General features: G+C 57.1%; 1 protein-coding gene across 2 annotated transcripts in view; it reads right to left on the reverse strand.

Annotated features, from left to right (window-relative positions):
• Positions 1 to 21,575, reverse strand: part of TMCO4 (transmembrane and coiled-coil domains 4) — a 78,771-nt gene that overhangs the window by 51,266 nt on the left and 5,930 nt on the right. The window contains exons 2-5 of one of the 2 annotated variants that reach the window (XM_079147098.1): positions 18,845 to 18,994; positions 14,099 to 14,279; positions 9,151 to 9,325; positions 8,217 to 8,244 (exon numbers count right to left, since the gene is read on the reverse strand). In XM_079147098.1, coding sequence (XP_079003224.1) covers positions 8,217 to 8,244; positions 9,151 to 9,325; positions 14,099 to 14,271 — 376 coding nt within the window. In that variant the 5' untranslated portion in view covers positions 14,272 to 14,279; positions 18,845 to 18,994. Of the gene's footprint in view, positions 1 to 8,216; positions 8,245 to 9,150; positions 9,326 to 14,098; positions 14,280 to 18,844; positions 19,070 to 21,575 lie in introns of those variants that run through there. The other variant, XM_079147099.1, reaches the window with a different exon arrangement.

The raw sequence follows: 21,575 nt of genomic DNA on the forward strand, positions 1-21,575 counted from the left end.
AGGGGGGACTAAGTGGTGAGGCCTCTCCTCCTCTGAGTGGGATCTTCTCTTACAGTGGTGACAGCACAGGTGCCAGGGCGCTCAGCGTCCAGAACCCTCTCTCTGAGAGCTGCTCACGGCTCAGTTCCCTCCTCGAAGGCTGCCTCCTCCAGGAAGCCCTCCCGGGCCCCACCCACAGCTCTGTGTTCCCTGCTATCTTCTTATCGCCAATGAAATGCCATTTTTTACTTGCCTGTCTTTCTCTCTAGAATCTAAGTTCCAAATTCATTGTGTGTCCCTAGCACTGAGGCCCCCGCCTAGAACAAGGCAGCTCCGACGTCTTCCCAAGTGGCCCGCTGTGGGGAGGGGTCTGGACTATGGAGGGTGGTCACTCCGTGGCCCCTTCGGGCAGAATCATCCCGTGGCTGGTGAGCACACTGGTCTGGAAGCTTTGTCTGGCTGCTGCTCGCTTCAGCCCCGCGTCCATGCCGCACGCTCTGCACGCCCGGGTTTCCCGAGTCCTCCACCCGCCAAGGCGGTAGGTGCGATGGTGACTCCATCTTGTCAAAGTGGAGACGGGCACAAGCGCTCTGGCCACTGCCCAGGTCCACCCTGCCAGCGAGTCGCAAAGGGGGCAGTCTGGCCACAGAAGCCGTGCCCTTGAGCCACTGGGAACAAGGTCATGAGCCGGGGGGGACACGGATGCCAGACCTGCCCGTCCCTCCCAGGCCCCCTGCTGCGTCCAGCCTCTGCTCTTCCCCAGGGCCTGCTTCCTATTTCCCTGAGGGCCCCGGATGCTGGGCTGCGTGGCAGCGGGTGCCCCCGGGGGCCTCACCAGCAGCAGCACCCTGGTCCCCTGAGGCCCCCTCCAGATGGGAGATCGAAGGGCAGGGTGCCTGGACGGCCTCCAGAGGGACCTTCGGAAGCCCTTAGTCCTGCAGTGCCGAGGCCATGTGCGGTCTGGGCACCGTGCCGTGATGGTGGGCCGTGGTTCTCGGACATTAGTACACCCAAAGGTCATCGGGGAGCCCGAGAAAACTCAGATCTTCCTGGGCACGCAGAGGCTCAGGAGGGGCTCTGGAATCTGTCCTTGTAACCAGTCCCCCAGGTGATTCAGAGCGGGTGTTTCCCACCCCAAGAAACAGAGCAGGGAGCCCTCCTGCTGCAGAGCCCAGCTCTTCCAGGTCTGAGGCGGTCAGGGATCAAGAGACCCTCCTGCACCTCTGCAGGGAAAGGAAGCCAGCCCCGGGGCCTGACCTAAGTTCCAGAGCTCGCATCTGTGACTGCTAAGTCTCCCGACCTCTTAGGAAGCATTATGATGCCCCATTTTGCCAAATGAGGGAAGAACAGGCACAGAGAGGTTAAGAAACTTTCCCAAAGTCACACAGCTGAGAGAGTGGTGGATCCTGGAGTGTAATTCAGGATTATCTGATGACTGTACTTCTGCTCGTTCCACTGTGGCTATCTTTTAAAGGCAAATCCCCTACTCTTGAGGGAGTTTGGGGTTCCAAGGGAAGCCCACGTAGCCAGCTGTGCATCTGATCTCTTATGCACATAGGTTATAGACACATTTAGGGACTGCCCTAGGCCACGGGCCACGGGCACACTTAAAACTGGCCCAGGAGACCAGCTCTTTGGAAAGTGAGGGTGGGGTGGGTGGGGGCTGGCAGGCAGACCAGGCTGGTGGCTCGGCCACCAGGGGCAGGAGTGTGCCACCCGTGCAGAACTGCCCACCAGACTTAACCACACACTGGGGGCGTCCTGGAGGCCCACTGTCCCCTGGGAGAGGAGGCTGGAGGGCTGCCAGAGCCACCTGGGTGTTCCCGCTGGAGCCAGGGCTGGGTGCCACTTGGCAGGGCCTCTCGCCAGCACCTGTTCCTGAAGCCGCTGCGCGGCACCTCCCTGTCTGGCACTGCCTTATGCGTCGAAGGTCGAGCAGCAGCCCTGGAGCTTGGCACTCGGTGCCAGCAGCTCAGTCAGTAGTGGGATGACCACCCAGCTGTGCCCCTTCCAGGGATGGGGACAGTGCAGCCTCCTGGGAAAGGCAGCCACCCAGCCTGTCCTCAGCTGGCTCCCTCCCTGGGTCCTGGGGCAGGGATGCTGGGCCCGGCCTGACCTCACACCTGCGGGGAGAGATGCAGGTCAGCTGGCGGCTTCCTTTGGGAAGAGCCTGCTGTCAATCCCAGCCCCTTTGGGGGGCTGCCCTCCATATCAAATTAAAGGAACCCCGAGGCAGAAACCTCCCCCTTGTACAGAGACCTGGTTTGCACTTTCATCTGACTACCCATGGACGTAATGGTTTCAGGTAAAGGTCTTGACCTCTCTGAGCCTCAGTTTCTTCATCTGTGAAACAGGAACAAGAATACTTCCTCTTTTCTTTTGGCTCCGGGGATGAAACCCAGGGCTTCCGGTGTGTTGGGTGAAAGCTCCACCACTGTACGACACTCCAGTTCCCAAAATGCCTTTTAAACAGATTTGGCTGTGTGTCTGGCACATAGTAAGTGCACAACACGCAGCAGCTAAGGTGCCCCTTGGCGTGTGAGCTGCCATGTTGCCATCCTATCTGGTAAGTCAGGCTAAGAAGGCTCCCTCTGACCAGGGCTGCCAGGCAGGCTGTGAACCCGCGGCCGCCTCAGGGTGGGGCTCTGGGCCTCTGCTCCCTGGGGTCCAGGACCCCCAGCCAGGCCACACACATTAACTGCCAGCCCTGCCCACTCTGCGGCCATCTGTGATTCACCAGCTTCTCCAGGCACATCTTCTGGAAAGTCTGTTATTGATCCCATTCTTCCCCGTGTGGATTTTTTCCTGTGAAGAGAAGCCACACTGTGTTCCAACCCCACGTCGGCTGCCGGAGCATGGGCCTGAGCTTCCGCGTGTGCCCGGGGTCTCCTCCTCGGGAGGCAGCGCCTGGCTGTGAGGCCCCTGTCAGAGCAGCAGTTTAATTCTTGGGGGCCGATTCCTGCCTTTGGACAGTCAATGACGCTAAGGAGGCAACAAATTGACTTGGAGATCGGCCGGGATGGGAGCAGAGCGCAGAGAGGAGGGTCCCTTTCTGAGCTCCTCCAGCTCCGCCGTCTCTGACACGAAGCAGCAAGACGGACGGTGCCCGGGCTGCGCTGGGCACATGTCCTGCATTCAGGCCTCGCTGGTCCTCTTACACCAGCCGAAGGGATGGGTCTCCAGGTGTCTCCAGGTTGACACGGAGCAGAATTAGAAGGTGGACCTTTCTCTTTTGTAAGGTGAGTACGGTCATAGCAACTTCCTCTGAGGTCTTTGTGGCTTAAACAGATTTATCCGTAGGGAAAGCACTTAGCCCAGAGCCAGGCAAACAGTAGGTGCTCAATCTGTATCCACTATTAGAATTACTTCCAGTGCCTTGCACAAGGCGGGGCACACACAGCAGGTGTCCAGTACTTACTTGCTCAATGGATGAACCGGGCTGTTTCGATGTCGATGATAAATCCAGGATGCGGACAGAACCTGGGAACCGGGTGCCGAGTGTGCACTTCGCCCCGGCCGAGGGCCGATGTCCCAAACCTTCTGATCCAGTCGGTCTGCAACCCGGGAATGAAGACCAGGGCGGGATGTAGAGTCAACCTCACGGGACAGACTGCCGAGGTTCACGTGCGCGCACCTGCTGGGGGTCCCCGGTGAGCGTGGGTCCCCGGAGCGCAGGTTTAGATGCAGAGAAGTGGGCAGGACCACCGTTCCCGAGCTCGCGGGAGCCCATTCAGAGTTGCGTGCGACTCACTTGCCTCGGGCGGAGTTCTGAAGCTCTGAAGGCCATCCTGGGCTGCTTGCTCCACCTCCTGAGCCTTGGCGTCTTCCCCGGAAGCGGGGATATCAGCAGGCATTTCGGCAGCTCCTCTGGGGGTCATGGACTCTGCAATGGCCTAGCGAGCAACCGGAACGGCTCGTAGAGATTGCCAATCGCAGACAAACCCGCCCGGCCCACGCAGCTCCATTTTTGGTTTTGTTCCCTAGAGGGCCGCAGTGTCTGGAGACGTTCTTGGTTGCCAAAACTCAGGCAGTGCTACTGGCATTGAATGGGAGAGGTTAAACATCCTGTAGTAGCTGGGCACAGTGGCACATGCCCATAATCCCAGTTGCTTGGGAGGCTGAGGCAGGAGGATCGCAGGTTCGAGGCCAGCCTCAGCAACTCAGCAAGGCCCTCAGCAATTTAGCCGTCTCAAAAAAAGGAGGGAGGACTGGGGATGTGACTCAGTGGTTAAGGGCCCCTGGGTTCAATCTCTGGTATCAATCAATCAATCAATCGATAGACGGATAAAAAATAAGCATCCTGCAGCACACAGGCTCCCCCCGCCCTGCCCCATCAATACAGCCGCTGAGTAGCCTAAACTTAGAGCTACGAGCTGCTGACCTTTGTCACAGAAGACATTATAGTAACGTGGGCACACAGCATGGCAGGGTGCACTCCATGAGAAGAAAATGATTCTCCCTCACAAAAAAATCGCACCCAGCTGCCAACCCAGTAGCCCTCTGTGACTAAGATCCCCACTGTCAGCGTCAACCTTCTAGGAATTCTGAGAGATGCAGCTTTTCATGTTGATTTCCTGGGCTGCTCCATGATTACTCATCTGCCTCATACCCATGCCCAGGGAGAAAGCCCGGCAGAGAGCCTTCTCTCCAGCCGCGGCCCGGCCCCTGCTCTGGATCTAAGCCTGTTCTCCAGACGACATCCATCCTTCTGTTCTCCGTCTGTCCTGCCTTCTTCCTTCCCTTCTTCCTCCCATTCTTATATCCATCCATTCATCCTTCCATTCATTTCTCCATCTATCCACCCACCCATTCATCCATCCCTCCACCCATCCATCCACTCATCCATCCACCCACCCATCCATCCCTCCATCCATTCATCCACCCATCTGTCCACTCACCCACCCATCCGTCTACTCACCCATCCATCCCTCCACCTATCCGTTCACGCATCCATCTATTCACCCATCCATCCATCCCTCCATCCATTCATTCACCCACCTGTCCACTCACCCACCCATCCATCTATCTACTCACCCATCCATCCCTCCACCCATCCATCTGTCCACTCACCCATCCATCTGTCCACTCACCCATCCATCTATCCACTCACCCATCCATCCATCCATCCATCTATCCATCCATCCATCCACCCATCCATCTATCCACTCACCCATCCATTCACCCATCCATCCATCCATCCACCCATTCATCCATCCCTCCACCCATCCCTCCACCCATCCATCTATCCACTCACCCATCCATCCCTCCACCCATCCGTTCACGCATCCATCTATTCACCCATCCATCTGTCCACTCATCCATCCATCCATCCATCCATCTATCCATCCATCCATCTACCCATCCATCTATCCACTCACCCATCCATCCCTCCACCCATCCATCTACTCATCCATCTATCCACTCGCCCATCCATCCCTCCACCCATCCATCTACTCATCCATCTATCCACTCACCCATCCATCCCTCCACCCATCCATCTACTCATCCATCTATCCACTCGCCCATCCATCCCTCCACCCATCCATCCACCCACCCATCTACCCACTCACCCACCCATCATCCATCTTCCTTCATCTCTCCCTGTCCCCAACAATTACCAAATGCTCGCCATATATCCCTCAATGTTACAGATGCTGAGATATGATGGCCAGCGAGCCAGACAAGAGCTCTGCCCTCAGGGAGCTTGAGAGAAAGGACCTGGACAACTGGCTCACCTATGACACCGACCTTCTTGTGAGATCCTTGGCTGTTAACCAGAGCTTTCTGTAGGGACCACCTAGCTCTTGCCCCTTATTGGTATTTCAGATTGCAATTTGCAGAGTGACTCCGACTTGATCAAGTGACTTGATGGAGGTCACAGAGACAGAGTCTCAGAGGCGGCATGTGAGTCTGGGTTTCCTGATTCCCAGGGTTTTCCAGGGCCTGCCTCCCACGCGCCGCTCTGGGCTGGGCCGCCCTCCGGCCCTCTCGTGGAACCCTTCCTCGCCGACACCGGATGAGGGAAAGACTGCTGATATTCCCACGGGTCAACTGAGGAAGCCAGGCAGAGACGTTCAGCCACCGGCCAGTGGGAGCTTGGATTTTAACACGGGCAGGGACCTTCACCAGGTGCTCAGCGAGGTGGCGGTTGTCAGTGGGAACAGACGAGGTGAGGCTGCTGCAGAAGCTCCCCAGGGGAAGGTCCTGGGCAGCTGTCTAGGCCCCTCAGGCATTCCCTAAGAGCCAGCCTCCAGGTCAGCCTCCAGGTCAGCAGAGGGGCAGGGCCCGGGGTCCTCGGGGCACGAGGTGCTCAGGGCAGTCGGGGCTGCAGGTGGGGACAGGAGGAGGGGCGGCAGGCACACCACTATGGGTGAGGAGGGGCTGAAGGCGTCGCTGGAGGCCCGAGACCGGCCTCTGACTCCCAGGCTACTCTGCCTCTGTGCGTCTCCAAGCCCGTTTCCCTGCCTGGGCCTCCACCTTTCCCCTGTCACTAAGAGGGGGTGGTCCCAGCTGGCCTCGAGGGTGAGTCTCAGGTCTGCACAGTGGGGGCAGCAGCCTCCACCCCCCCACTGGGGTGGAGGACTCTGCCTGGCACAGAGCAGGTGCCAATGAGGGTGGCAATAACTGGGCCACTAGACTCTGAGCAGCCCCCGTCCCCCCACAACCTGAGCTGGCCACGTGTGAGCTCGGCCTCTCTCCGCGGCAGCCCGGGCTGCGCTGTCACTCTCCGTTACTCCTGCGCCCCGCTAATGAAGTCAGGCGGCACTTGGGCGGCTGCGGCCTCGGAAACCTAACCCGCAGGGCTCACGGCGGAACATGCTCCAACCTGGAGCCCAGGGAGCCAGCAGCACCCAAGGCCACCTCCTCTGCCCGCTCAGGGGCCGCGGGCCTCCTCTGTGGGCAGAAGTGTGACCGAGCACCTCGCCTGCCTGAGGGCGGAGTGGCCGTCACCCTGCGAGGCCCCAGGCGGCGCTAAGATGCGGTGACAATGCTGTGGTTGGATAGAGGTTCGGATGTCCCCAAACCCAGGTCAGACACGTAATCCCCAAGGCAACAGTGTTCAGAGGCGGGACCCTGAGGAGGTGACTCGCCTGGGGCTGGAGGCCAGCATCACCGGGGGCTGTCCTGCGGTGGGCTCGCTACTGCGCCGCCTTACACGACCTCCCACTTTCCGCTATGGGGTGACACGGCATGAAGGCTCTCACCCCACGCCCTTGACCTTGGGCTTAGCTTCCAGAACTGTAAGACATTCATCTCTGCTCTTTACAAACAGCCCGACCTCAGGCATTCTGTGACAGCAACACAGTAACTAAGACAAGGACCAAAAACTAGCTTTGGGGTGCAGCCTTAGAGCAGCACATGGAGACCCGAGTCCAGCGGTCCGAGTGGGGCCCCGGACCGAGGCTGCTGGCCCAGGGACCACGCTGGAAGGAGCGAGGCTGGTTTTTTTTTTTTTTTTTTGATGATGAAGAAAATATTTTCATAATTGGAAGACTTCAAAGCAGAGTGACCTGCTGAGCCACTCTGGATAAACTGCCTAACCTCTCTGAGCTTTCTCATCCATTTTATGGATGAGAAAGTAGGATCATCTCATTAATTCCTTCAATGGCTATTTACCAAGTCTGTGCTACATGCCATGTGCTATGGCGTTTGGCCCAAGAGTCACATAACTAGGTGTACCTGTGGTCCAAGTCGGGGGCCAGGCAGCTCCCCAGGGGAGCCATGACTCAGGGGAAGGAAGAAGCAGAGGCAAAGGAGGGCGAGGGGCCTTTTCCAGCCAGGTGCTGAGAGCACAGCATGCTCCGGGGGCTGCACTGCAAGGGGAGGGGCCGGGACGGAGCTGCAGGGTGGGGGTCTTCCTCCCAGGTAGCTGCAGGCCCCTGGCAGGTGGAGCAGGGAGGCAAGCCTGGTCAGAAGGGCGGGGAAGGTTGAGACGCAGGGTGGACACAGGCTACTAGTCAGAGCGACAGAGGTCGCCTGGGAGGACGTGGCTAGGCCCCGGGCAGCGGGCAATGGGCCAGGGGCCGAGCTGGGAGTCCGTGGGAGGGAAAAGCACAGGAGAAACTTCCTGGGCACCGAACAGCGTGGCAGCACGTGGCCAGGCCGCACCAGCTCGCCCAGGCCGGCTCCCCTGGCCTTCCTGCACCAGGAGGCCTGGGAGCCCGGGACACACGCACCGCAGCATCGTCACCCGCCGGGTGGCCACCGCAGCTCACCAGCTCAGCAAATCCACTTACCGTCCTTGAGTGAGAAGCTCAGAAGGTCCTGAGGGAAAAGGAAGCAGGTGTCACTGGCGAGCTGACGGACAGCTACAGCGACAGGTGTTCATGGACTCCTACCAGGGGGAGGACGAGGTGGGCCAAAGCCCTCTGCCCCCTCGTACAGTGCGCAGCTAGACAGACGCCACAGAGTGGAAGGTGGGAGGGGGCATGTGGCCCAACAACAGAGCATGTTACCAGCTTCTGCCGGTCCGAACTTCACACAGAGCAGGTGGGTGACAAGCCCAAGGGCACACAGCAAAGCTGTGGTCCGAGGTTCCAATCCTGGTTCAGCTACTTATGGCTCTGTGACCATGGGCAAGTTACTCAACCTCTCTGTGCCCTAGTTTTCTCAACTGTAACATGGGGATGGTCATAGAGGTTGGATCCTTAATCCAAAAAATCCAAAATCTGAAACTTTTTGAGCAACCACAGGATGCCACAGTGGAAAATTCCATGTCATGAGACTTTCGTGTACCAAATTATTAAAAATGTATAAAATGACCTTTGCAATGTGTATAAAGTGTACACAAAACACATGAATCCATGTTAGACTTGGGTCCCACCAACAAGCGAGCTCATCATGTGTATGCGGCTAGTCTAAAACCTGCCCGGGTCTGAAATCCGGGGCAGTTCTGGTCTCCAGCTCCTGCACTGCCCACCTCGGCAAGTTGTTGGCAAATTCAGTGGTTCGTTTTTGTGAAGTAACCAGCACCTATTAAGCGCCACGTGAGCGCTGCGTCCATGACAACTCTTCCACAGTGGCAATCGACACTAGCTATGATCCTGAGCATCATATTATGGGATAGTTTATCTTGCAACCACCCCACCCCATCAGGAGCGGTTTCCAGACCCACCCTGCCAGGAGACGAGTTGTCCCTCCGTCCCCCGCAGTGCCCAGGTGCCAACGTACCTGCATGATGGACGCTGGGTCGCCCTGCAGGGCGGGGTCCTTCGACAGAGTCTGAGCGAACAGCTCTGCCCCTTCGCCCCCCAGGCCGCTGGCGAAAGCAGTCATGGTGGGCAGGACGGCTTCGGGCAGCGCCAGCCACTCCACCAGGCCTGCCTCGAACTCGGCGCAGAAGGAGCTGAAAGGAGGAAGCCCCGCTGAGTTCCGGCTCCTGGGACCTGCCCGGGCCTGGCGGGCCGGATCCGAGGGCAGCAGGATGAGGTCTCTGGGGAGGCTCAGGCTAGGGGACACTGCAGGAAAGAAGCCACCCAGGGCCGCGTGACCCATGAGGACAGAGTGGCCGAGTCCCAGGCAGCCCAAGAGGGAGCCCCCAGGCCCTGTGGACGAGCCCCTGACCAGGGGTACCCAGGTGCGCCCCAGCCCGGCGCTGGGATGGACTCGGCCCCCCAGAGACAGTGGGCCACTCCTTGGTGCTCTGTCCCGCGGAGACGCCTCGGCGGAGCTGCTGGGAGCAGGGAAGAGCTTGAGTTCAATCCTGGCCTCCCGCTGCCATGGCGGCCGGGGTGGAGGCCTGTGCGCGGGCAGAGCCGCCTGCAGACTCAAGGGAAGCCCCTGCTGACCCTGGGGCGTTCTGCAGGTGAGACGGCCCCAGGGAGCAGGAGAGTGGGCCTTTACATTGCCCCACACCAGCCAGCCGCTGGCTGCGGGAGCCCTAGGGAAGGGGGGCTCTCTGGAAGGCAGACCCCAAGGGCACGAGCCGCGAGGGCTAGGCTGGCAGCCCTTGTTGGTTCCCGAAAGGGGAGCTGAACAGCACAGCTCCTGGGAAAATAACTTGACTTCTCTGTGCCTCAGTGTTCTTAAATGCAAAGTGGGTTGCAGAGACTGGCTTCGTGGGTTTGCTGAAGTGTTAAATGAGATGACACTCGGAGCCAGAGCAGGTGAGCCAGGCAGAAGCTGCTCCACCAGCCTTAGCCAGCACTGACCCAGGAGAGTCGAACTCCAACGGGGGAACCTGGCTCCCTTGGTGACACCTCTCTGAGCTTCGTCCCCTCTGCCGTACGATGCAGATAGTAACGGCACCGGCCTCAGAGGTCAGCTGGGGAGAGGGACGGACACTGGAGAGGACCTGGCACCTGAAAACCCTCAGCGATGTCAGCTCTGGGATTGCAACCGTAGCACAAGCCCCCGCACGCTGCGGGGGCATCAGGGAGGCACGGAGGTGTGTGCAGGGCTGATGTAGGGGTGACCAAGCAGGTGAATGTTGCTTAGGGTCAATGTACATGCAGCAATGGCCCAGGGCCAAGGGTAGAGTCCTGGCCTGCCCCAGCCCGCTGTTCATGGAGAAAGTCTTGGATAAAGAGAAGCAACTCGGAGCAGGAGCAAAGGGGTCCAGAGCATGGGCTCTGATTCCTGTCGGTCTCTGCCACCAGCTGTCCAGCTGTGTGATCCTGGATCAGTTATTCCACGGATCTGTGCTTTGGATTTAAAAAAAAAAAAAAAATCTGTAAAAGGTTGGCAGTAATGACAAAACCCCTATCATGGGGTGGTTGGAATGATTAACTAAGTGAGCCCAGGACAGCACCTGGCACACAAAAGGCACTGTGAACACACTGTATTTCACTGTGTAATCGTGCACATTTTATACCATTTTTTTCTTTTTTGCAAAAAAGTGGGGCATGACCATCATGCGAAGCTTTTTTTTTTTAAGTTGTGCTGGTATTACTTAAATATCACCTATTACTATCCCATCTTTGGGGCAAGATTAGGATGTCGGGAGCCTTGTGAATATACGTTAATGTGGTGGCGACGATCACGTGATGAAACGCGTTATTTCCTTCGTGCCCACGTGAATTAATAAATATCCAAGTGAAGAGCCAGGACAGCAAGGGACCAAGGGCAGGCGGGTGGGGTGGGGGGCTGGAACTGCTGCGGACAGGTCGGCGTCTGGTTGGAATATGTGAAAATCAACAGCAGCAATGACAGAGTGACAGCTGACAGTCCCCACGCTGAGGGCTTCACACGTGGTGCCTTGTTGGATTCTCACCCAGACCCCGCAGGGCGGGGAGGTAACCTGCATCCCCAGTTAGAGATGAGCAACCCGGGACCTGGGGACATTAAGTGACTGTTCTGGGTTCCCACCTACATCTCCTGGAGCTGGGTGGCCACACTCACCCGCTGCAGAGACCAACCCCATCTAGCGACTCGGTTGCTGAGTTCCATCATGTGCTGGTCACTCACTGGACCCGCCGCTTTGCCCTTACTGACATTACTGGTGAGTGCCTGGGCTGCAGAGGCTCTCGCGTCCTCTCCTGGGGAGGGACAGAGCCTCAGCTGGGATCTGGGCTTCCCACTCCTGGTCCAAAGCTCCTCCCTTCATCGGAGATCAGCACACTATAGCCCTGCAGGCCAAAGCTGGCCCACAACTTGCTTTTATAAATAAAGTTTTATTGGCACATAGCCACCTGCACACCATCATAGACAGCACACGGCTGCTTTGGGGCTACAGCAGCAAAACTGATTACCTGCAGCGACCCAGGCCGCTTGATAGCATGAGCCTAAAGCTCTGACCTGTGGCAGAGGAACTGGCTGGCTCTGCTCCAGCCTGCCCAGAGCCATGGTTTTGTTTCTTTTAATAAATAGAATTGCTGTAAGGACCAGATACCTTCAGCACAGAGAAGAAATAAACATCATAGAGATTTGCTTTCATGTTCCACGAGGACAAAATCCACCAGAGGGTTTTCCGAAGGTAACTGAAACCGACATCCTGTTTTAAACCACATCAACCAGCGGCAGCAACGGCTTCCTGAATCAAGAGGGAAACGCCCCAAGGCAGGGCCCCGGCCAGGCAGCGCCTGGGCCCAGGAGGAGACTCAGGATGCAGCTCACTCCCCCATGCCCTCCGGCGGGTGCCCAGGACAGGACTGGCTGAGGAAGGAAGGCCCCCAGCGCTCTCCCTCCATGCACTGGTCCCCTGGGTGGGGTTACCAGGTGGGTTCCTCAGGCTAGGGAGGGAGATGGAGCCTTCCAGACAAGGTACAGGCCACCACCAGGAGCGTGCTGGCCTTCTGCAGGGGATGGAGACAGCCCTGCTTGGGGTCAGAACACCTGAGAGATTCTCTAACCTCTAGACAGAGGATGGGGCTTCCTTACTATTAATTATTGCTATTTTGATGGAGCTGGGGGCCAAACCCGGCGAGAGCATGTACTTCATCATCAACAGTGAGAACAGAGACTCACTGGGCGGCAGCTCCGGGATGGCCAGCGGGGGCCACCAACTCATCCTCGTCACGAGCACCTCCTTGGACGGAGGTGCAGTCGGTGTGGGTGGTTTCTCTGCAGCAGTAACCCCCGATCCCCTTCTTTCTGGCCAGCAGAACCCACCTCCCATGATGGAGGTTGAAAATGGCAAACACCTTTATTTTTTCCTAGGCTCCTTGGTAGCTTGGGTGTGTGACTGAATCTAGCCAAAGACACAAAAATGAAACCTTCTTGGGGTATTCCAGAGAAGATGTCCTCTCCGCCCTCCTCTTGCCTTGAACCTTGTCCTGTGAAGGTGTGATATATGGAGCTGCTGCAGCTATTTTGTGATCAGGAGAGGAAGGTCAAGAGAACCCTAGAGAAGTCACCCAAAAAACCTTTTGAGGTACCCCGTGAATCCTGGAACTACCTATTTTGTAACTTCTTGTTAAGTGAGAAGAATAAAACTCCTACTGTGTAGATTTCTTTTAGTATTGCATCCCATCCCTTGCAGTCAAAATACCCTGACTGACAGGAATAAGTTCTAGGACACCTGGGGCAACAAAAGTAGAACTCAGAGTTAGCGAGCAACCATCACCGTTCATTGAGCACCTACTATGTGCTACCTACCCCATCTCATTTAATTCTTGTAATCACCCTGCAGGATGGGTATAACCATTCCAAATGATGAAGAGACTGAGGCTAAGGGAGGCTCCAGGTCACGTGCAGCTGGCAAGTGGCAGAGTCAAACGCCCTGGGAACGCCTCCTTGCTTATGAAGCGCTCAGTCACCTACCCTCCTCTTCACCAGGCTTTACTGGGTGTCTTGGCCACACCGAGCAGGGTGCAGGGTCCAGGGACTCAGAGATGAGCGAGGTGGCTCCTGACTTCAGGAGCTCTGACTGGGGGGTGGCAGGGGAGTGTGGTGACAGCGAAGGGTCACAGCCTGGGGGGGCAGGCTGGGAGGGCTTCCTGGACATGACCCCCAGGGAGGTGAATGGGGTCAAGTGCTCAGTCCAGTGGAGTGACAAAGAAGAAAAACCCAAGTCCCCAAGAGCAAAGGCCTCAAGCAGCCTGCTCCTGAGGGCCACCGAGGGTGAGGGCTGTCAGAGGCAAAACTCGTCCCATGTCCCCCAAAGGCTGCTCCCTGTCCTGCAATGACATTTCTGGCCTCCTGCCCTCTGCTCCCCACCTGGGCCTTTAGCCCCTGTCTCTGCCCCCTGACGTTCAGCCAGCTCCACGTCAGCGCCTGTCTCCCGTCCCTCTGTGCCTCCCTCTGACGTCAAACAACGCCACTGCCGAGCTGTCACCCTGCTCCTGTGACACCCTGACTGAGCTCATCGGGGCACAATGTCCCATGTCTCTCTGCTGCCGCCACGGCCAGCCAGGCGGTCGCCCCACTGTGAGTAAGCACCTGGGGGGCAGCGGCCAGGCCCTGCACGCCCATTCCCTGCAGGAGCAGGTAGATCTGTCCCCATGGATTGTGACCTCCTGCCGGGGCGGGGACGGTACACGTGCCGTTCATTCCATTTGCAAGCCTTCCAGGGGCTGCGCGCTGTAGCTGGCACACAGTAGGTGCTTAAAAATGCCTGTGAAGATGTGAGCGAGTGGGCGACGGGACGAGGGCTGAGCCCCTCGGGGCGGGACACCTGCTCCTCCTCGAGCCCCCAGTGTGGTGGCTGCGCGCTGTCGATCCCTGCGGGACCGGAACTCACCTCTGCTCAGGCTCTGGGAACAGCTGGGACAGGGAGATGCCGCACAGGGCGGCGTAGGCGAAGCGGTTGGCCTCCATCAGCTCGCGGCCCAGGGGCTGCTGCTGCTGCGGCTCCTCTGCGGCCGGCGCGGCCACCCGAGGCTGCCTCTGGCCTGGCCTGGTCCACTCGGCCATTCCCAGCCCTGCGGGAGAAGAGCCCAGTGAGAAGTGCTTCTGGGGTGGGCCAAGGCCACCCGAGAGGGACACAAAAATCCCACACCATAAAGGAAAAGACGGGTCCTCGGGACTGCGAGAGAGAGAGGCTCCGTTTGCCACCTTTAGGCGGACGTGCCCCAGACTCCGTGACAGGCGCACCAACAAGGGCTTTGTGTCCACCGGGTGCGAACGAGTCCCGTGCGTCTCCAGGAAAAGAAAGCACGTGTCTTAAAAAATGGGCCAAAGACCTGGACAGTGGCTCCGTCAAGGACAGACCAGGGCCAGCAGAGAAGCAGGAATGAACGTCCGCGGGCTACCGCCACTCACCCCACGGAAACCAGAAAGAGAGGCTGGGTCCCCTGATCGTGCCCCCGGGAGCGAGGCTCAGGTCCGGACACGGTCAGACGTGTCCAGGAAGCTAAACGCAAGGCTGCCCTGCGCCCCAGCAGGCCTGTGCCCCAGAAATCAGGGCTCCTGTCACTGAGAGACAAGTGCCCCATTGCCTGTGGCCACCTCCCGCACAAGCCAGTCGGCTCTCGGCCTCTTCAGACTCCAGCCAGAGTTGTCTGACCACAGGTGCAAAATATTAGAAAAAATAAGTGGATCGTCACTGAAAAGGTACAGACTCCCTTCCCTGTCGCTATTCCCTAATCGATATCGTGTAACAACTATTCACACAGCACTTCCATTGTGTTGGATGTTAGAAGCAATTTAGAGATGATTTAAAGTATACCTTGGCTGTGCACGAATTTTGTGTAAATGCAGTACCATTTGACGGAAGGGACTTGAGCATCAGTGGATTTGGGCATGTGTGACTGGTTCTAGAACCAATTCCACAGGGACACTGAGGGACAACCCTACTTCCTATGTGGAAACCACCCCAAGGCCCACCCATGGAAGACTGTATGAACAGTGCCGTATCCATGCCATGGAATACTACACAGCAATGAAAAAGAGCGAACTCTGGCTCAAATCAGCACAGATGTAACCCAAGGACAACACAATGAGAAGAAAGCCATCCTTGAGAGATTCCATCCCGCAGGATCCTGTTGATATGAAGCAGAAGAACAGGTACAGCCTATGTGCAGGGACAGAAGGCAGAAGAGGCCGCCCGGGGGAGGTTCTGGGTGATGGAACTGTTCTCCACCTCGGCCTGCGGTGGTTGCACGTGTGTGATCGTATCTAACAATCGCTGAGCTGCACACTCCGTCGCGTGCACTCCACGTTACGCTTCCATTAATGAAGGAAACAGGGAAGGAGTGGGGGCTTCCTCTTCCCCTCCCTCCGGCAGAGAGGAGGGGGCGGGTGGAGAGGTAGGGAGCAGAGAGGCCAAGTCGAGCAGAGCCAGGCACCAAGGCCAGGAAGGGCCAGGCAATGGCTTCCAGGAAGGTATAGAGAAGGGCGGGCGCCGGCCGGGGCCAGACATCCTGGGTGTGAATGCAGCTCCTCCTGGTGGAGGGGCCCGGGCAGCCTGCCTCTCGGTGCTTAGATTTCTTTGCCTTTAAATGGAACCGTGCACGGCTCCCTAGAGAAGCTGCGAGCAGCAGATGACCCAGCCCACGTGTGCTACGCTTAGGACAGGGCTGGCACGCGGCTTGCTCGCTCGCGCTTCATAAATGTTAAAAGAAGCTAATGTGGGCCGGTCACGGTGGGCACACCTGTGATGCCACCGGCTCCGGAGGCTGAGGCAGGAGGATCGCGAGTTCGAAGCCAGCCTCAGTTACTTAGCGAGGCCCTAAGCAACTTGGTGAAACCCTGTCTCTAAATAAAATAGAAAAAAGGACTGGGGATGTGGCTCGGTGCTTAAGCATCCTCAGTTCAATCCCTAGCATCAAAAAAACAAATGCATGAAAGAATCAAGCAAATAAATGTTTAGCTGGTGCCTGTCAATCACACGTCGCCTGTGTGCGGGTAATAATAGTAACAGAAGCTCATTGGCTGTGGTTTTGTTCGCTTCTTTCTGCAGCGCTGGGAGGTGATGCTGGGCATCCAGGCTGAGCCCACCCCAGCCCTGGGGCTGTGACTTTAACACACATGGTGTCAGTCAACTCTATGAGGCAAGCAGGACCCTGGGGCCAGCTTGCAAATGAGGAAGCGGGCTCAGAGAAGAAGTGACACCTGCCATGCAGCCGGTAAATGGCGGACTGGCAGAGCCATGCCAGAGACCCGGCTGGCCACCACCTGTTTTAAAAGGCTGTTGAATTGCCAGGAGCTTTATGGTCAAATAACCACACCCCACGCTGTTCTTGGCCCTAAGTTTGTTGCCACCCAGCTGAGCAATAGCATTTTTTTTTTTTTGTTCTCAAAATATTACTTGTGTAGAGGAGTTAAGATAATAAATAATTTTATTATTTTCAAAATAATTCTGAGGTAGCTAAAAGCAACAAATCGACATTCCTTTTTTACGGCAAGTAAGTAACAGTTGGCCAAGCCCTTTCCAATCCCTTTAATTCTCACTAGTACCAGGGAAGGTTAAGTAGGGCGCAAACCATTATGATTCCCTCCTTCAAGTGAGGAATAGGCACAGAGAGGCCAAGCAATTTTCCCAAAGTTGCACAGTACGTAATTGATGAGATCCAAAGCAGCCTTTTGACTGTGCACCTTGAGTTCTTGCCTCTATATCAGCACAGGGATCCTCCCTCTCCTGTTTCAGGTGGAGACACTGAGACTAAGAGAGGTTAAACCTCGCCCAAAGTCACCCTGGGAAACTGATTCCCCATGACTTGGTCCAGGAGCTCAAACTGGAGATAAAGGGTGGATTTCCCTGGACTGGAGGATCAGCCCAGAGCACGGTGGTGGAGAAAGGGGACGGCCTGAGCCAGAGCTGAGGCCACCCCAACCGAGGCAGCTGCAGAGCGTCAGCAGACTCGGCAATTTCCATGCCACCGGAGCCACGCCCCACAGCATCTGAGGACTGTGGTAACTGCACCGATTACCCAGAGGAGCCCGGGTGGTGTTTTCTAGGGCTGGTGTCTGGGGAGCCCCATGCCAGTTCCCAGTTTAAGAAAAAAACAGCCTTCGATCAGAGAAGCGTGACCTGGCTCGCACAGGGGACACTGGGACCTGCTTGGAGCACAGAGCTCAGCTCGGGCCGAATCCACCCCACACTGCACTCTAGGCCCCCCAGCGCGGTTCCACACAGTAGGCCCAGCGACCCTTTTGGCGCGTCTGTTAACCCAGCCACCTGCCTGCTCACGGGCTGCCAAAGCCTTCCCACAGGACAGGTCTAGGACGCTTCCGCCCCAGCTGTCTCCTCCCCTGAGCCTCTGGCCTGCTGCTCCCTGGCCTCCGCATCTGGGCGCAACCTGAAAGTGGTCTCCCGAGAGACCCCCAGGCTAAAGCATCTCTGCCCCTCTGTCTCGCACCCTGTTCTATGTGTCCCCCGGCTTTCCAGGCAGGCCTGGAGTACGGCAGGCATCCCACAGATGCCTGGTGGAAGAACGGAGAGGAGGCGGGAACGTGGAAGGCCTCGCCTGGGCCGCGGGCAGGTCAGGGGACACAAACGCCGTCCGGTGCCCTGCTCTGCGGTGCCCTGCTCTCCGGAGGATTTTCTGGGGGAAGACAGGCAATAACACGCCGACACCTCACGACCCAGGAATTAGGTCACTTGGTCACCATCGCAGAGGTGGTGGGTGGTGGAACCAAGACTCAGGCCCGCAGGAGGTCTGGCTGCAGGATCTGGGCTCCGAGCAGCTCCGAGTGCACAGGGGAAGCTTAGCCAGGAGGACACCCAGCGCGGTGCGGCCAGGGGCCTGCAGGGGGCCAGGGAGGCGGCCCTGGGAGGATGGAGGGAGCAGGGTGCTCCAGCGGAGGAAGCAGCGGGAGGCGACAGACCAGCAGGACAAATGCTGCGACACAGGCCATGGAGGGACCCAGAGGGGCGCTCGAGCCCCAGACTGGGTCCTGGGAAGGGGACAGACGGTCAGGCTGAGACGGAGCAGCAGACAGGAGTGAATCAGACAGGGCGGGATGGGCGGGAGGGGTGTGTCCCGGGCAGATGGGAAGCACCTGGCAGGACCTGGAGGTGCAAGAAGCCAGGTTCTTGAAGAACCACAGAGATGCCCAGCATCGCCAGGGCGTGGACAGCGGGTGGGCACGCGGGAAGGAGTGTAGGGGCGGCGAGGGTCACGCCCCGCGGGGCCCAGACATCCAGGCAAAGTGTTTCCACTTGTCTGTGACGGTGGCAACCGGGCAGGGAGCAGAGTAAGGGTAGGTGGGGCCTCCCAGGACTATTTCTGCACCTTCCTGAGTCTATAATTATTTAAAAATAAAAGTTAAAGAAAATAGTAGGATGTCTGTGTAGAATTTGACAGATATTTTCTTAAGGCCTAAGAAAATCACAAACAAACATTGACCACTACTGCAAATTAACCTGTTACTAGCTTAATAAACATGTCCTGGTGCCAGGCCCCTTGCCACCTGGGGACTAGGACAGGACGGACAGACCACTCCCCTCAGGGAGACGTGCCAGCCAGAAACACGCAAGCCCTGGAATAAGACACCAAGGGAGGCGAGGGCTCTGAAGGAGAGGGAAACCGTAAGTGACACTTACTGAGGCTTCCAGGAACAACCGTGGGCCTCCCCTCTGGCCCAGGCCAAAGGCAGGCTGCTCAGCTTCTGGATGGTTCTTCAGAGAAATGTGCAAATTGCCTTGCGGGAGCAAACCAGAAAAACCAGCCTCTGGGTCCATAGGGTGTGGGGCCTAGGAGAGAGAGGGAGCCAGTCAGCTGCGGAGCCTGCCCTGCCGCCACCCCTCTGGCCCTTTGCCCTGGGTCCCTTCTCAAGGTCCCTTCTGGGGGGGCCTTTCTCAGTAGACAGCCCCACCTACTGAGCACTGGCCCACAGCCCTGGCACTTACCACTTACCAGGGCTCCTGGCTTAGCCTGGGCACACCGATGCCTTCCACATCCGAATTCTGGTGCCCAATTTTGTTTTGCCAGAGAGGGTGGCCATAGGACCCAAGGCCCACACTGGCTTTCAGGCTTAAGTGAGCCCGAGACGCCAAGGGCTCTCTCCCTGAAGGAACTCATTCCCTCAGCCAAGCTTCCAACAGGGATGTTAGGGGACAGACAGATGCGGATGGAGGGGACACCGAGGTGACAAGAATAATTTCATAAAACGGGCCCACGGTGCTGACCCCCACCAAGAATTCCAAGAAGCAATTTACCTGCACCCTGCCTGGCCTGTGGACAGGTTATGTCCCCTCCTCAGCAAACGTCTGTTCCCTGCAGGAGAAACACAGGCCCAAGGTAATGTTGATAACAGGAAAAACCCAAGTTACCCTGAAGCGGGAGACTTTTGCGACCAGATCCCGAACCTCTGGGAGATGAGGGTAGTTCCTCCTCACCATAAAATCTGTAGGAGGTCTGCTTAGGAATCTAATTAGAACCAGTCGGCACGGGCCAACGTGACCTAGAGTTGCCACAGCAGTGGGGACTGGAAAGTCTGAGGTCACCCTGCTGTCAGTCAAAAGTCAAGAAGTGGACCTGGGCGGGACTCTCTGGAAACTTCTCTGAGATCCCCAAGAAAACTGGAGTGCAGGAGAGGCACGTTGTCCCTCTCTTCTCTGAGAGGACCCACTCTCTCCCTTGAGCATGTCCCCTTTCCCTTTCTCCATCCCTTCAATAAACTCATTCCTGTTACTCTGAGTGACATGTCTGAAATCTTTTTGACGTGGTTGCAAGTACTGGGGTTTGAAGAGGGGGTCTTCTTAGTGCCTCAGTTTCTCAGAAGACCCCATCTCCATAATAGGAAGGGACATGAAACAGGCCAACACTCCGGAATTACCCAAGGGCCGCACCAGGGCCCCAAACCAGGGCGCCTCGAAATGACGAGAACAAGCTCCTCCCCAGCTGTCTCTGAAAGGTGATATCAGAGATATTTCTGTATTTTCACATTTTCTGCCATAAATACATATTTTTTCTGAACTCTCTAAAAGTTATCTCTAAGTGTCTCCATCTGCAGAGAAGGAGCTGGGAGGCCACGGGTCAGGAAGCGGGCAGAGGCAGGAGGGAGGATGGATGGATTCTGGATTATTTTAATTTTTTTCTTTATGTGTTTGTTTTGTGAATTTTTGCGAATTTTTAATAATTGAGTAATTAACAATTTTAAGATCAGAAAAAAACAGATACGACTTTAAGTGAAAATATGGTGTGCCGGAGATGGCCCATACCAGCTGGCGAGGATCCGTCCTGTGCCCCCCTCCCAGCTCAGCTCAGTGACACTGGCTGGCAGTCTGCAGTTGGCGCAGTGGGCACACACCCCAGGAACTGGCCAGTGCTACCCCTCGGGGTTTGTTCTTTTCCTAGAGAGGTGGGTTACCAGCATGCCGATGTAATTCCTGTTAAAGGGCCAGAGGGAAATCCGTCCAAATGTTCACGATCATTGTCTCTTGGTGGTGGTGGGGGGTGGGGATTAGAGGTGATTGGTTTTGGTTTCATTTTTCTGTAATTTTTCCATTTTCTGTCAAGAGGTTATCAGTGGCTTTTATAACGGAAAAAGATAATGAATTAAAAATAATTCTGCCTCTCCAGTCCTACAAGGGGAGTGTTTTAGAAGGTCCTGGTCCATGTGGCCAGCCAAGCCAGTGGTGCTGAGGTCATCATGATTGATATAGTCCTGTTATCTGTTAGTAGTAGCAAGAGTGGCCAGGCCGGAGGGAAAGACGGAGGCAGCTCTCAGCCGTCCATCCTGGTGGGATGGAGGGCCAGAGCGCCAGCTCTTTGGACTGTCTGGTTGGATGGGTGGGTCCCCCACTCTTCTAGCTGAGGGGTGTGGGTGGCTGTGGGGGAGGGATATGTCTCCTGACGGTCCTCGGGGGCCTCCACCCCTTGATCTGATCCAGGGTCCAGCCCAAAGTTAAGATGGGGTTCTCAAATGCATCTGAAAGGCCACACTGACTTGAGAGTGCTGGGTCCTGGGACAAGAGAAAGGCCCTGCGGTCCGGCCAGCAGGACCTCTGTGCAGAGGGCTGGTCCCGCAGCATGCAGGGCAGGGGTCTTGTCCCCACCCAGGCACTGTGAGGACACCCAGGAACTCCAGGAAAGGCCCACAATTGACCCAGAAGAACACTGACCACCGGAACGAGAACAACCACGCCCACAGCTGGAAAGCACGGCCCAGCCCCGGGGTGGACGGGACTGTTCTGGAACGGACCTCTGTCTAGCCAGTCACGTCCACCACCAAAGAACACGCTGATCGAGCCTTCTGTCAGCGGTGGGGGTGGAGAGTCATTCCACAGCCCCTGTCCTCCTCCACAGGCGTCCACGGCGGGGCTCAGGGAC

This window comes from Sciurus vulgaris, assembly GCF_902686455.1.
Source record: "Sciurus vulgaris genome assembly, chromosome: 1".
NCBI lineage: Eukaryota > Metazoa > Chordata > Mammalia > Rodentia > Sciuridae > Sciurus > Sciurus vulgaris.